We start from the raw sequence: 14,171 nt of genomic DNA, 5'->3' as shown, positions 1-14,171 counted from the left end.
GTGGTATGTAACCAAAACATTTTTCACTGTGTTCATTGTCTGAGTTTCCAGCAAGAGTGTAAATTCCATGAAAACAGGAGTTTGGGGTGGAGGGGGGCTCATTTTGTTCTTTGCTGCACCCCTGCTACCAATAACTGTGCTGAGGACTTAATAAACAATTGGTATGCAGGAAAGCATAAATTAATGAATTTAAACTAAACAGAGACCATGGGATGAAATGTATAATCAGAATTTGGAAGGGGAAATATATTCAACAAGATTTTTAGGAATTAATCTCTGTTAATCAATATAATTATCATAGAATAAAATTTGTTCAAATGGGCTTTAGAAATGCACTTCCTAGGAGCGTGGAATCCCATTTTCAATATGATCAAGCTGCTTGATAAGGATGCCTTCACCAGAGTCTGAATTCAATTTCCAGTATTGGTTAAGTTGACAAATTTAACTCATAAACCAAATGGTGCCAATAGAAAATGACCTTAAATGGCCAGATATTTTTTAGCTTAATATAGAGGGAAGGAATTCAGAGACTTCAGGAATTCTTGATCAAAACAGTTATACAAAACTTGCCCATTTTCTTCCTGACCACATCCCAGAATAGACCCCTAATAACTCTCTCTTCCTCCTTGCTGCAAGATAGCAGATTGGCATATCTCTAATGAAACTGATGAGAAGTTGACTTATTAGCTATGAACACCTTAAAAGCATGCAACTTTGGACTTAGAAGTCTATAAAATTTATATCATTTATTGTAAGCATCTCAATCTGTTGGTCATTTATAGCAACTGAGATGTTCATGTAATTCTCCAAGAATCTCATAAACTAAGATACTTGAAGATTTCTTTCTCCTATACTTGATGGATCTGACAACCAAAAGACAGGAGAAAAATGACTCATTGCAATTAATGTATTTTGTGTACTATTTTGTCTCTCCACTAAGAGCAAGTTGCATATATGGATTCAGTTACTACATGTGTATACTCTGTATACTCTGTGAGGTATCCCTCCATTCCCAGCTTAACTACATGATGTCAGGATTTTCCATGTGTCATTCTCTAACATAGATTGTATGGCTTCCATGCACATTTCCAAAGAACAAAAGAAAATACGTTGCAATAACCTAGATATATAACCCCCTTAAGCTTCTCCAGGGGCTCAGTAGTAACGAATCCGCCTGCAGTAGAGGAGACGTGGGTTTGACCCCTGGGTCAGGAAGATTTCCTGGAGGCGGAAATGGCAACCCACTGTAGTATTCTTGCCTGAAAAATCCCATGGACAGAGGAGCTGATGGGCTGCAGTCCATGGGGTCACAAAGAGTCAGACACGACTGAGTGGCTGAGCAAGAGCACATAACCTCCTTGGCCAATCCCACTAACAACGTAATATTATAGTTGTAGTGGATATACACACATAATAACTACATCAGTGTTCTGCTGGTCAAGGTTTTGTCCCTTAAAAATTATATCACAGAAGTTAGATATTGAGAGCTAATTGTTCTTTATTTTCTTTTTAAATTAAAAAAAAAAAATGGAACACAAGTCAGTTTGCATGCCTTTGTGTTGAAATATTCTTGAATGACATGATTTTACTTGTGACCCTAATAGGACTGAACATTTACTTTACTTCTGGTGCCTTGTTTGGAAATTTGAAAGACTGGGAAGAAGAGAAACATTGGTCAGGGGGATGGATTGCTAAGATCATGACATGTTTTTCTCTGATTAAAATGTTCCATATATTTTACTTCTAGGAGAATTAAAGTCCACACAAGTATAAGGTAGGTATTACTGGCTAAATGCTCTGAATAAAATTATGCTTCTTACCCTTTATGGAAATGTATTCCAAGATTCTATGTCTTCTTTGAAAGTACTGGAAGATTGAAAATACATCTATTTGACAGACCTGGAGACATTACTGTCTGCTTAAATAAGCTGTCTGCTGCTTAAATTTCCAGATGCAAGAAAAAAGTGTCCTCTGGCAGCCCAGATTGAGTAGAAGAATGCAGGAGGAAAACATGATAAGATAGGGAAAAACATGGAGAGAAATTTTGTAACTCAGAAATAAGCTTGTAGACAGTGAGGAGCCTGTTTTACTCCAAAGAATCTAAAATTTGAATTTACATGAGAAGTGTTGGAACATGATTCTCTACACTCGTGCCTTCTGATTGATTTCACTTTTAAAAGCTTAAGGCTTAAAACTAATTAAATTAAAAGCAAGCTAGAAAAAAAGAGAGAGAGATCAAATGCTTCGATATTGCACATCTAAGGATGCTGATCTGTTGCATTATTTTCTGGAGAAGGTTAATGGGAATAAAGCCCTTTGTTTCACTCCATTAGAGAATCCCACAACTGAAGGTTGATAAAATTTGAATTTTTATGTTTGGAAATTATTTTAAAATAACTCAATTGGTGAAAGATTGTATTTTACATTGCCTCATTCGGTGTTTCCTAAAGCGTATTTACCTTTGTTTTTCACTGAAACCAAAGAAGTTATGAAACAATTTCAGACTTTCAGATATATGGAACCAAGAGTTATATATTATAGGAAAATATGTGTATCTCTTTCTTATTCCTAAAGAAATCTGTCTTCTCAGTGGGTAAAGGACTGTGGTGTTTCTTTTCTTAAATAAGGCTTCTTATGGTCAAAGACCCATAAATGGATTTATATAGTTCTTTTTTTTCAATACCTCCACAATTTAGTAGAACTTGATAACTATTTAGAGCATTAAATTCTATTTGGAGTTCTATTCTTACAGAGTTAACAAGACATTATGATGTCATTCTAGGAATATAGTGTGATAGGATTCATACAATCAGGATAAATAAGAAAGCCTGTCAAAATCCAAGTGTGAAGATATGGTCACCATATTGAATAAGGACACGTTTGGTAACTGGAAGATTGTTTTTGATAATTGGAAGAAAACTTGTCTTCAGTCTAAGGTCCCTTAAGGAAACATAGCTGATTTCTTTCCATTTCTCTTTCCTTCCTCCAGGCTTAAAGTACACTAGGATAAATAAGTTCATAAAACTCAGAATGATTGGAAGAGAGAGCTTGCTGGGGCACTCCACGAAATACTGAAAATGGTCTTTCTTTTTCTATTTGTCAAGTCAGTGATTTTCAGAGCCTGTCCTTCTGTATTTATGTTTTCAATACTTCAGTGAGATTTAGCAAGTTGTTTAAAGCTGAGGCTGGGATGGAATAATTCTTGAGAATTTAAGTTTAATTTCATACTCTATGCAGTGGAGATTAGCATCCGCACCCTTACCTTCACAGAAAATCAGGGAGTTAGTGTATGATGTGTTAAGAATCACCCTTCATACAGCAGAGAGCCCCTGGCTTCCTGCCATGTCCTGGGGTAAAAAAAGAGGGAATGCCACGATTATTTACAGGACTGCTTTTCCTGTGGGAGATTGTGTTTTAGTTTACCTCAGCTCATTACTGATTCATGGGCTGCTATTTTGGCTAAATGATGATGGAGGAGCAATATTAGCTGAGAGGCTAACAAAACATTCTTCAGGCCTTTCCACCATCCTTCTCCTTGCAGAGTCTTTGCTGTCAACAAAACCCAGTCTGGATAATGCCTCCCTTTCATCTCCTCCATCCATTCCCATGAGTACTTTTCGTCTATTAAGGTTCACCTGTAAAAGAACTGCATTCACTATTCATGTTTCTGCATTTGCACTTTACAAGGTACTCTGCTCTTATTAAGCACCAGTCTATAAATTGTTCCACATATGTGCCTAGAGGTTCATTTCTTTTTCTACTGCCCACTGGCAGTTGGCTTTGATTTAGTGAGAAGATATGGACCCTGCCAATATTCCTAGCTCAAGTGGATTCTTTGACCAGATGGCAAAAATATTTCAACTTTGAAGGCACCTTGGCGGCATTATTAGCCTGGTTTGTAATTAGTTTATTGAAAGGTATTGAAACCATCATTTCTGAAAGTGGACTTAGAGTTATCTTGATAGGTAAGTGTTATTTATTGAGTCTTATCCCTTTAAAAGTAAAGGTGGATTTTTCTAGAGAAATACTTTGAGGCTAACCCCAGCTGACTTCTGAGGTGTTATTTCTCTGAATAATAGAAGCATAGTTGTATTTACTTAAAAACTGTGTTTAGAGCCCAGCAGATAAGCGAGTTACTTGTATGTATAGTCTGTGGTACTCATACAGTAGATAATAGAGTAGGAATTATTGGTTTATAGAAACCAATAACAAGCAACCATTATGCCTGGTATTAATATGCAAACCCAGCCTTGATTATTCACTGGAAGGAGGGTTGCTGAAGCTGAAGCTCCAATACTTTGGCCATCTGATGTGAAGAGACCACTCACTGGAAAGACCCTGATGCTGGGAAAGATGCTGGGAAAGGAGAAGAGGATGAGATGGTTAGATAGCATCACCGACTTGACAGACATGAGTCTGAGCAAACTCTGGGAGAGAGTGGACAGAGGAGCCTGGTGCGCTACTGTCCATGGGGTCACAAAGAATCAGACATGACTTAGCGACTGAACAACAACAAAGTCCAAACTTACTCAATAGAAGAAGAGTATTTTTCCGTTCCACCAAACCCTAGACTAGTTTGGAACTTTAATTCGGTAGCACCAGTCCAACCTATTATATACTGAAGAAAGTTTAAAATATAGTTATAGACCTACATATACAGCTGTGTAAACCCTCTATAACATTTGTGCCCAAGAGTGATTAGTAGTGTGTATGATCATTTCTCACTGCTAACAGATGAGCTGGGGCAACGTAGGTGACAAAGAGAGAAGGCTTACAATATCAAATTATTGCACACAAAAGCATCTTTTTTTCAGCATCACCTTGATTTATTTTCCTCGTCTTTTTTTTTTCCTCCAATGGAAAAATAATTTCATCAAAAAACAAATATTTCTGCCAAAGTGAAATAATTTCATGTTATAATGCTTTCTCTTTTTAAAAGAAGTCAACATTGAACTAGGACATGCTGTGACCACCCTCCCCTCATTTTACTGACTATAACTTTTTAAAAATCCACTGGCAGAAAAACAGATATTTTCCTCAAATAGGATGATCATATTTTATTGCTGCTTTGTTTAGTAGATATTTTTCTCAATTGGGAAAAAAAGTCTAGGTGAAAAAAATTACCTAACAAGAGAAGTAGTTTACATAGTCATAACATTTAAATTGCTGCCAAAAGAAAAAAATGTAAAAAAAAAATTTAATGTAAAATATCACATAACTTCAAAAAACTTACCTCAGTTTTCTATCACTTAACATGTACTATAAGTCAACTTTCTAAATAGGATTACAGTCCTCTAGTATAAGTCCCTAGTGGTACTATGGTATATTGATACATTTAAAAAAATGCTACTACAAAATTTTTCTTTTCATTTTGTTTCTGCCTATTGTGTACTTAAGCTATAGATAATTTTTGAATAAAAAGCCTACGGTAGATATAAATGCAATAGTTAACTGATCCTGTTTGCTGATGTCCTTTTCGTGGTCCACGGGAGCTGGCGGCTTTTAATCCAGCATCTTCTCCTGTTTCTTGCCTTCCTTTTTCTTCTTCTTAGATTCTGCTGTGATTAAAATAAAAGAAAGAGAGGAAAAAGTATCACATTAGTAAGCTATGAGAGAGGGAGCCACTTTTCTTATAAATGGCCAGGAATGAAATGCTTAAATGCATAGACAAAGTACGTGTGTGTGTGTATGTGTGTGTGTATGCAGGTGCACATGCTTTTGCCAGAGAGTGCCTATGAGAACAGGCAGGAGTAACACGGCTTCCTGTGTGAACACCTATACATGCCTGGTTTCATACTGGTTGCCCCCATTTGATAAACAACATACTGTCTGGAGGTCTCACTTAGAAAATTGAAACATAGCCGGCATCTCTGAGAATAGCCAGGTCACTGCTCAATGGAGAGCTACCAACGCTCTCCCAGACCCTTACTTCCCACATTCCCTTTCCATGGGACAGGTGATAAGCTTTTTTTTTTCCTGGCATCATTTTCAAAGTGCTTCTACTCCTAAGTTATCCTCTCCTGATGTGTCTTCTGTTTATACATTTGGCCAGCTAGTCACATATGAAGGACCACCTCTGAATCTACCAAACATGGAGTTTTGGTAGGAGTCTACAGAGACTCCTAGCCTTGGTGAAGCAAGTAAGATGTACCAACCTGGGCTAAACCAGGTAAGTAAAACTATTAGGATTTAAACCAAAAGACTTCATCCTTTTCCATTCAGTCATCTGTCATTTCCCTTTTCCTAAGCCTAGGCGAAAGCAGTATAGAATAGGGTATGTCAGCTTTGGCTCCAAAGATAAAAATGGTCAGCATCACCAGGCTAGCAAGTGAAAGGATATTGCTAAGTGTTTCTCAGACATTAATTATGTCCCCTTTCAGTCCACATAGTGGCAGAAATGTATAAGGGTTAGGGGCTGGAGCCAGACTGCTGGAGTCTAAATTCTGATTCTATCACCAAGTTACTGTGAGACTCTGAGAAAGTTAATTTGTGTATCTGTGAATCAGATTCTTCACTTGTGAATGGGCATCTGAATAGTACCACTTTGTTGGGTTCGTATCCAAATTCGATGAGCTGTATCAGATCCACTGAGAACAGAGCATGGGACAATAACGTGGCAATAAAGTTTAACAGTTATTATTGGTGTGATAATAGACTAAGAACAAGGGGGTGATTTCTCTATACGATTAATATTCTTTGTCACCACTAAGACATTTGCACTGAGCAGGTCATTGAATGTGCTGAGCAACAGAGGAATATCAGGACAAAAACAGTGGCCGGTAGGGATTTGTTCATGGGATCACAGGGCATGTGCCCCAGAGGGTCAGAGGTTTATGATGAGAGGGGACATGACACCAACCATAAATGATGATGTACAAAACTCAGCTTATACTTGAGCAGAGCTTGAATTTTTTCCATTCTTATCCTTACCATGTCTTCAGATTAGTTCTGAAGTGCATCATGTATTAGGCATAGTAGTATTTCTGTACAAAGTAATTGTCCTAAACTTCCTTTATTCAAGCTTCAAGGGTGCAACATACACAATTAGGTCAGGAATTGTGAAAATGTTGCTGAATTGCTGCTCAAGAGTATTCACTTTGTTCACAAATATCCTCAGATTTCCCCTTTCCATACTGAAGTGATACTTTTTTACTCTCTGTTTCTACTTGTCATTATAAATGTCTCCTTTTTGACCTATTATAGGTGAGATGACCAGACCTTCCAAGTTTAAAGATGCCTCTAAGGTCAAATAAGGTTTTCTGTTCAGTTTCTGAACAAATAATATCTGAACATTTAATAATCCCCAGTCTTTGGTTGGCATTTGAAGTAACAGCTGTATATTAAGATGGTATCCTCAGGGAATAATCTAGGATGACAGCTGAAATATAATTCTGATTTCCCTTGTCTCATTTTCTCCAAATCCCTTATTGGGGAAGCCTCAGTAATTTATAATCCTCTAGCCTCCAGGAGAGGATGTTTGGGGCAATAGTTCACATGTTTTGGCTATCATGTCCCTATTTCAATATGTAAGTAAATGAATCCCACACTGATCAGGTGTTGGTAAAATTTTATTTAATAAAGCTTACAGTTATTCTGAATATTGGAAACTATTTGATCTAAGTAACATAGGCAACACTTTGGGAACCGGAATTTCTCCTCAGTTGTCCTTGGTAAAGGCAAGAGCACACCTCTCTGTTACCTGAGCCTGACATTTACTTTATATTCATCAATTAACAAACATTATTGGTTGTTAATACCATTAAATTGTAATACCATTAAATTGGTATTTAACAACAATTAAAAACCAAGAAATGAACCAACTGCCCATATAATCTGCACAATATCAATCAATATTTTTAATGCAACTGACAAATAAGTCACCGTGGCATTCCTTTGACACGCTACACACCTCAAGTCCACTCTGGGTTCAATCTAAATAGAAAAAATGAGGAGTCTTCAGCAAAAGCTAGTGGAAAGAAGACTTTGTATTTGTCTATAGTCAACATGATTTCTCACACTGTGACCTTTATGTATATTTAGTGAGATTTGTCACTACTTATCTCTACGGTCTCAAAAACTGATGAACATCCTCTCAAGCTTTACTCTGCTGTGCTGTGCTAAGTCATTTCAGTCTTGTCCGACTCTTTGCAAACCTACGGACTGCAGCCCACCAGGCTTCTCTGTCCATGGGACTCTCAGGCAAGAATACTGGAGGGGGTCACCATTCCCTACTTCAGGAGATCTTCCCAACTCAGGGATCAAAGCCACGTCTCTTAAGTTTCCTGCGCTGGCAGGCAGGCTCTCTAACACTAGAGGCACCTGGTAAGCCCCAAAGATCATGGGTGTGTGGCAGCTGTTTTTATGGCTCCAGTCCCTATTCCTCTTGCTATCATCACAGATGCGTGTGACGTAAAAGACAGAATATCAGTGTGGAGAAAAAGTATGTCTGTGATAGATTTAGCCTGAGTGGGGACAGAATGTCTCCTCTCTGAGTTATTTCATTCTTTTTAAAAAGTATCAGTTTTCCAGTTTTAAAAGTAATACCTATTTACATAAAATAAAGAAACACATGGTAAAAAAAAATTACCCATTCTTTCACAATATAGAGATAGCACTTTTAGCAACCAGCTCTATTTATGTTTCCTTTCTACAAATATATGTAATATACTTTAAGAATATAATGACAGTTGATAGAATATATTATACTAAAAGTTCTGTTATATTAGTTTCCATGCCACTGCATATACTTTGAAACATGACCAAGTAGCATTCTTTTATGACATCTCTGCCTATTTTTCTTCTTTCATTGGTCAGTCGGTGTGTTCCCACATGTCCCCATTTTTTGTTATTATAAAGAATGAGGCAATGTGTGTTTTGCAGACAAATCACTGTATGTTTAAACTTTGCCCTAGTGTATGTTATTAACAGAAGATTTACTGGATTGAAGAACAGAGTCTTTTTTAAACTCTAGGTATGTACTAGCATATTTCTTTCTTTAAAGGAAGTACAAATTTAAATTTTTATCAACAACTTATACAAGGCTATCACAGGGATTCTCTAGTGCTCCAGTTATTGCGAATCCGTCTGCCAATACAGGCAACACAGGTTCGATCCCTGGTTAGTGAAGATTCCACATGCCATTGGGCAGCTAAGCTCCTGCTCCACAACTACTGAGCCTGCGTGCCTAGAGCCCATGCTCTGCAACAAGCCTCCGCAACGAGAAGCCGTACACCGCAACGAAGAGTAGCTCCTACTTGCTGCAAATAGAGAAAGCCTCCTCAGAGCAGTGAAGACCAGGCACAGCAACAAATAAATAAATAAATACAAATTTTAAAAAAGAATCAATCACAGCAAACTCCTTCTCAAAAGGCAAATCATCAAACAAGATGCATCATCTCTTTTCCACCCATCCACAGGTCCTTTTAGGAATAGGATTGCCATGTGGTTGGTATAAGTAAACACCCACTCCCATTTCCATTATTAGGGACACCTAGAAGAAATAAGATTGTAAGTGGGAATTGAAAGAAAGACATCAAAGATTTTTTCTGAAGACTTTGAGAGGAGATGTCATTCTAAGAAGCAGAAGAGTTGAAAATTCTGGAATAAAGTAATTTCATTTTCTTAGCAAATGTCTTGGTTTGATTTCTTTTTTTCAGATGACCTATAGCATATATAGAAAATGGAAGAAAATTAAGAGATGAAATGATTTGAGAGGGGCTTAGATTTTAACTGGGTCAACATCTCTTTACTACTATTTCAAATAAAATGCTTCGGGTCATTATGCTGATGGGAGGAACTGTTAATTAGAATAGGAAAATATGTTTACCTTCTAAAGAGGTAGAATTCCTATAAGAGGAAGCTATGAACCCTCAGAAATGGACACCAAAGCTTTAGAGGTCAAGAGTGCCCGTGGACAGGGACAGCAGGCACAGACAGTCCTAAATATAGGACTAAATATAGTCCTAAATATAGTCCTAAATATATTAGACACAGAGAGTCCTAAATATAACCTCTGGAGACTCATTCAATAAATCATGAAAACTGAGGGAAGGAAAAGGATCAAGTTACTGTCAAACAACAAAATCACCATGTAAATAAGCCCAAAAGTCTGGCTACAACCAACACCTTTGTAATGCTTCATGAACCTATTTGAAGGAACTCACCTGTGCTTAAGAATCAGCTGCCTAGTCACCTGGAAATCTCTAATTCCTTCCCAGCTGTGTTTCTGAACTGATAGCAAGGCTTGTTGAATGTGATCCACCAGGGATCTAGGTACTAGCTGGCTCGACTTCCCACCATGGCACCATTCACTGAATTCCCCAATATTTCAGGTTAAATGGGTAGTGTCTATCAAGTGGCACAATACAGGAAGAAATTTCTGTATATTTAATAATCAAAAGTATCACCTCTTAGTTTTTATTCTGATTATTCTCAGATATGGTTCAGTCCAACATCTGTGTAATAATTTGTTTCCTCTTTAATTTCTTATTTTGTAATGTCACTCCATTTCTTCTTTGATGGACTCAATGCATTTATAATACTTCTAGAATTATGTATGGAATATATGCATGCATGCGTGCTAAGTAGCTTCAGTTGTGTCCAACTCTTTGAGACCCTAATGTCTACTCTGTTCATGAAATTCTCCAGGCAAGAGTACTACAGTGGATTGTCATGCCCTCCTCCAGGGGATCTTCCCAAACCAGGAATTGAACCCACATCTCTTGACTACTCCTGCATTGGCAGACAGGCAGGTTCTTTACCACCAGCACCACCTGGGAAGCCCATATGGAAAATATACATCCCAATATACATACATATTGGAGAAGGAAATGTCAACCCACTCCAGTAGTCTTGCCTGGAAAATTCCATAGACAGAGGAGCCTGGTAGGCTACCGTCCATGGGGTCGCAAAGAGTCGGACACAGCTGAGCAGCTTTACTTACTCACTTATACATACAGATCCACCTTCACAGGGCTGCTCCTCATGCTAATGTCTGCCCTTTCCCTCACTGCCCACCTTCCTTTTTGCTCATCAAGTCTATTTCATAATACCTACCACTCTCCTCTCTACTACCTGCCCTTCTACACAAGTTTACTTTTGACATCAAGTAGAGTACATTAAAAATAGTATGCTTCTGTGTCAGAGTGCAGACTAAACGTGTCTGGACCCTTTGAGCAAACTCTGTTTGCCCTCATTCACTTAGGGGTGACTCAACACTTAACCGTGTTGCCTCAAAATAGCAAGTTCAGCTATGAAAGCATGTTGAGTAATGTGGACTTAACAGAGGGTTTAGTGGCGATGAGGAAATTATTTCATCAACTACCCAGAGCAAGTTTAGTAAATGTCGCTAAGCAGGTCAGCTATTTTCCAAAGCAACTCCCCGTGGAGCAGTAGACGAAGCCCTTCTCCTTTCACCCAAAGACTCCTCATTTCAGCCCCCTTTCCCTCTTATCTCTCTGTTTCCTCCTCTTTGAAGGAAAAAGCTGAGACCACTTCTGGCTTCTCCAACCCATCACGAAAGGAATCCTCTCTAGGATGTGCTTTCTTTGTAGGGTAGAAGTGAGAGTGCTGGGGTCACTCTGAGATCTGACCTATGCACATGTGTGTACCAGGAATAGAGTTACCAAGTCAAACCCCTCTCTTAACTCAGCTCATCCATATTGTCCTTATGTATCAGTCACACTTATTCATGTGTCTGGAAATGTAAAAAAAACACTGAAAATGTCTGTGGACTTTTCCTCTGAGAGTCATGAGAGAGAAGAACCGCGAAGAAAGGAATCAAGAGATACTTCATCTGTGTGTCCTTTAATCCACGGTTTTCTCACTTGTGTGCAGTTACAGAAGGAAAACAAAAAGCTGTGTGTGTTGTGTGTGTGTGTGTGTTTGCAATTTATATTCGACTGCTACATTGTTTTATTCACCTTTGGCCAAAAAAAGTGTTTAAGTACTGAAGAAAATTCAAGAGAGGCAAATATAGCTACAGCAAATGAAACTTGGCAAAGACTATGTAATTTTATGTAGGTAGCTCTGAGGATGCTGGCATAATTATGCCCATATATCTGTGGGCTCAATAGCACCCAATTCTGATACCTGTGTTACAGACTTGGTGTGCGTGTGCGTGTGTGTGTGTTTGCTTTGGCAGTCACTAGATGCTGTCATTCTTGGCGATCCTGCCGGCCCTATCTCCATTCCCACATCTCCTAGCTACCTTGAAGAACTCTATAAGTCAGCTAGAATAGAGGATATACTTAAATCCACGTGTCTCTGTCTAACACACAGACACACACAGATGGTGGAATGAATGTCTAGACTTCCTCTGCTCAGCAAAGCATCTGCTCCTTCCTCAGTCCACAGGCCCCTCTCAACACCTTACACTTCTTGACAGTGACCTCCCCACACAGAGTCACTGACCTCTTCTACATCAAAAGCAGGAAGAATACTTCTTTCTAATATGATATTTAAATGTTTAAAACCTTATTTCTATAATGAGGGCAAGGTAGAAAATTTACATTATAAAAGATTATAAATTATATGGTAGCCTAACTTAGAAATGAAATGTATTACTATAAACAATAAGTAGTTCCCACTGAGTACATCAATATTTTCTATTATCATATCTAATGTTTAATATTAAATGACTGGTGCTATTGGAAACTCAAATTATAATTTGTGGAAAAGGGGAAAAGTTTGAACTCTAGAATATTTAAAAACTCAGTAAGTACAGCTCCATGAATCATTTTAATTCACTCATATTTTTTGTTCCTATATATATATATGTATATGTATACATCTTATATATATATATATACACACACACATTATAAATATATATACACACATTTTATATATATATATATATATATATATATAATGTATATATATGTATGTATGTGAATCAGTTGTGACGGGCTGAATTATGTCCCCCTCAAAAATTCCTACTGAATCCCTAACCCCTCAGAATGTGAAGACTTGGAGACAGAGTTGTTACAGAGGTAATTAGGTTTAAATGAGGTCATTAGAGCAGGCCCTAACCCAGTATGAGTGGGGCCTTGTAGTAAGAGAAAATTTGGACACAGACAACCCCAGGGAGAGGAGAGCGATCTATGAGCCGAGGAAAGAGGTCTGGAACAAACTCTTCTCTCCCAGCATTCAGAAGGAATCAATCCTGCTAAAACCTTGCAAAAAAATTAATTTCTGCTGTTTAAGCCACCAAGCCTGTGGTACTTTTTTTACAGCAGCGAGAGTAATCTAATGCATCCATAAACTAGATTACATGAGCTGTTCTTTTAGTATGTCCTTCAGATTACCCTCATTAGTTGCAGAGGTGCAAAATATGCCTAAGTTTATTGTTACTTTTTTAAATGTCCCCCAGATTTTAATTAACATCACTTAAATATGTGACTTTGGTACTGTAGACTGTGGGACTGTATGGTCATCTGTGGTTTCACAGCTGCTCCAGGCATTAATCCATCCCCGGTCTCCACGCCTGTCCTCCAGATTTAGGGCAGGTGAGCTGTGTTTCAACAACACTCAATTCCACCCTGCCTCCATGCACCCAAAGCTCTGTCTACAGCAGCAGCAAGTAGGTCTGAAGAGACTCCCCTCAACTTCTCTACATGTTTTTAAAAAGCAGTCTTCAGGCAGCTTAATTTATTACTCTGGTGCATGTCAGCAAAGGTCTGAAAAGAAAGCTTTTCTGTTTTCTGTAGAATGAAAATAATCCCTGGAATTATTATCACCTTGCAAGAGCCAGCACCAAGAATGTGTGCTGCTGCTGCTAAGTCGCTTCAGTCGTGTCCGACTCTGTGCAACCCCATAGACGGCAGCCCACCAGGCTCCCCCGTCCCTGGGATTCTCCAGGCAAGAACACTGGAGTGGGTTGCCATTTCCTTCTCCAATGCATGAAAGTGAAAAGTGAACGTGAAGTCGCTCAGTCGTGTCCGACTCTCAGCGACCCCATGGACTGCAGCCTACCAGGCTCCTCCGTCTATGGGATTTTCCAGGCAAGAGTACTGGAGTGGGTCGTCGTTGCCTTCTCTGGAGAATGTGTGAGCCTGTGGTAAACAGCTCTGGGCCTTGCCCTCTGTGTGCCCCAGCAGCAGGACACCAGGAAAATGTTTACCTGCTTCTTGCTCGTTGGATTTCTGATGAGCTCTTCTATAAACACTGTG

General features: G+C 38.5%; 1 protein-coding gene across 2 annotated transcripts in view; it reads right to left on the bottom strand.

Annotated features, from left to right (window-relative positions):
- Nucleotides 1-4,804: 4,804 nt before the first annotated feature.
- Nucleotides 4,805-14,171, bottom strand: part of PTN (pleiotrophin) — a 100,464-nt gene continuing 91,097 nt past the window's right edge. Inside the window, exon 5 of one of the 2 annotated variants that reach the window (XM_070465297.1) lies at nucleotides 4,805-5,558. In XM_070465297.1, coding sequence (XP_070321398.1) covers nucleotides 5,503-5,558 — 56 coding nt within the window. In that variant the 3' untranslated portion in view covers nucleotides 4,805-5,502. The remainder of the gene's footprint in view (nucleotides 5,559-14,171) is intronic. The other variant, XM_070465292.1, reaches the window with a different exon arrangement.

Source organism: Odocoileus virginianus, chromosome 1, assembly GCF_023699985.2.
Source record: "Odocoileus virginianus isolate 20LAN1187 ecotype Illinois chromosome 1, Ovbor_1.2, whole genome shotgun sequence".
Classification (NCBI taxonomy): domain Eukaryota; kingdom Metazoa; phylum Chordata; class Mammalia; order Artiodactyla; family Cervidae; genus Odocoileus; species Odocoileus virginianus.
Note: the sequence above shows the minus strand (reverse complement) of the source record. Positions and strands in the feature narration are given on the sequence as shown.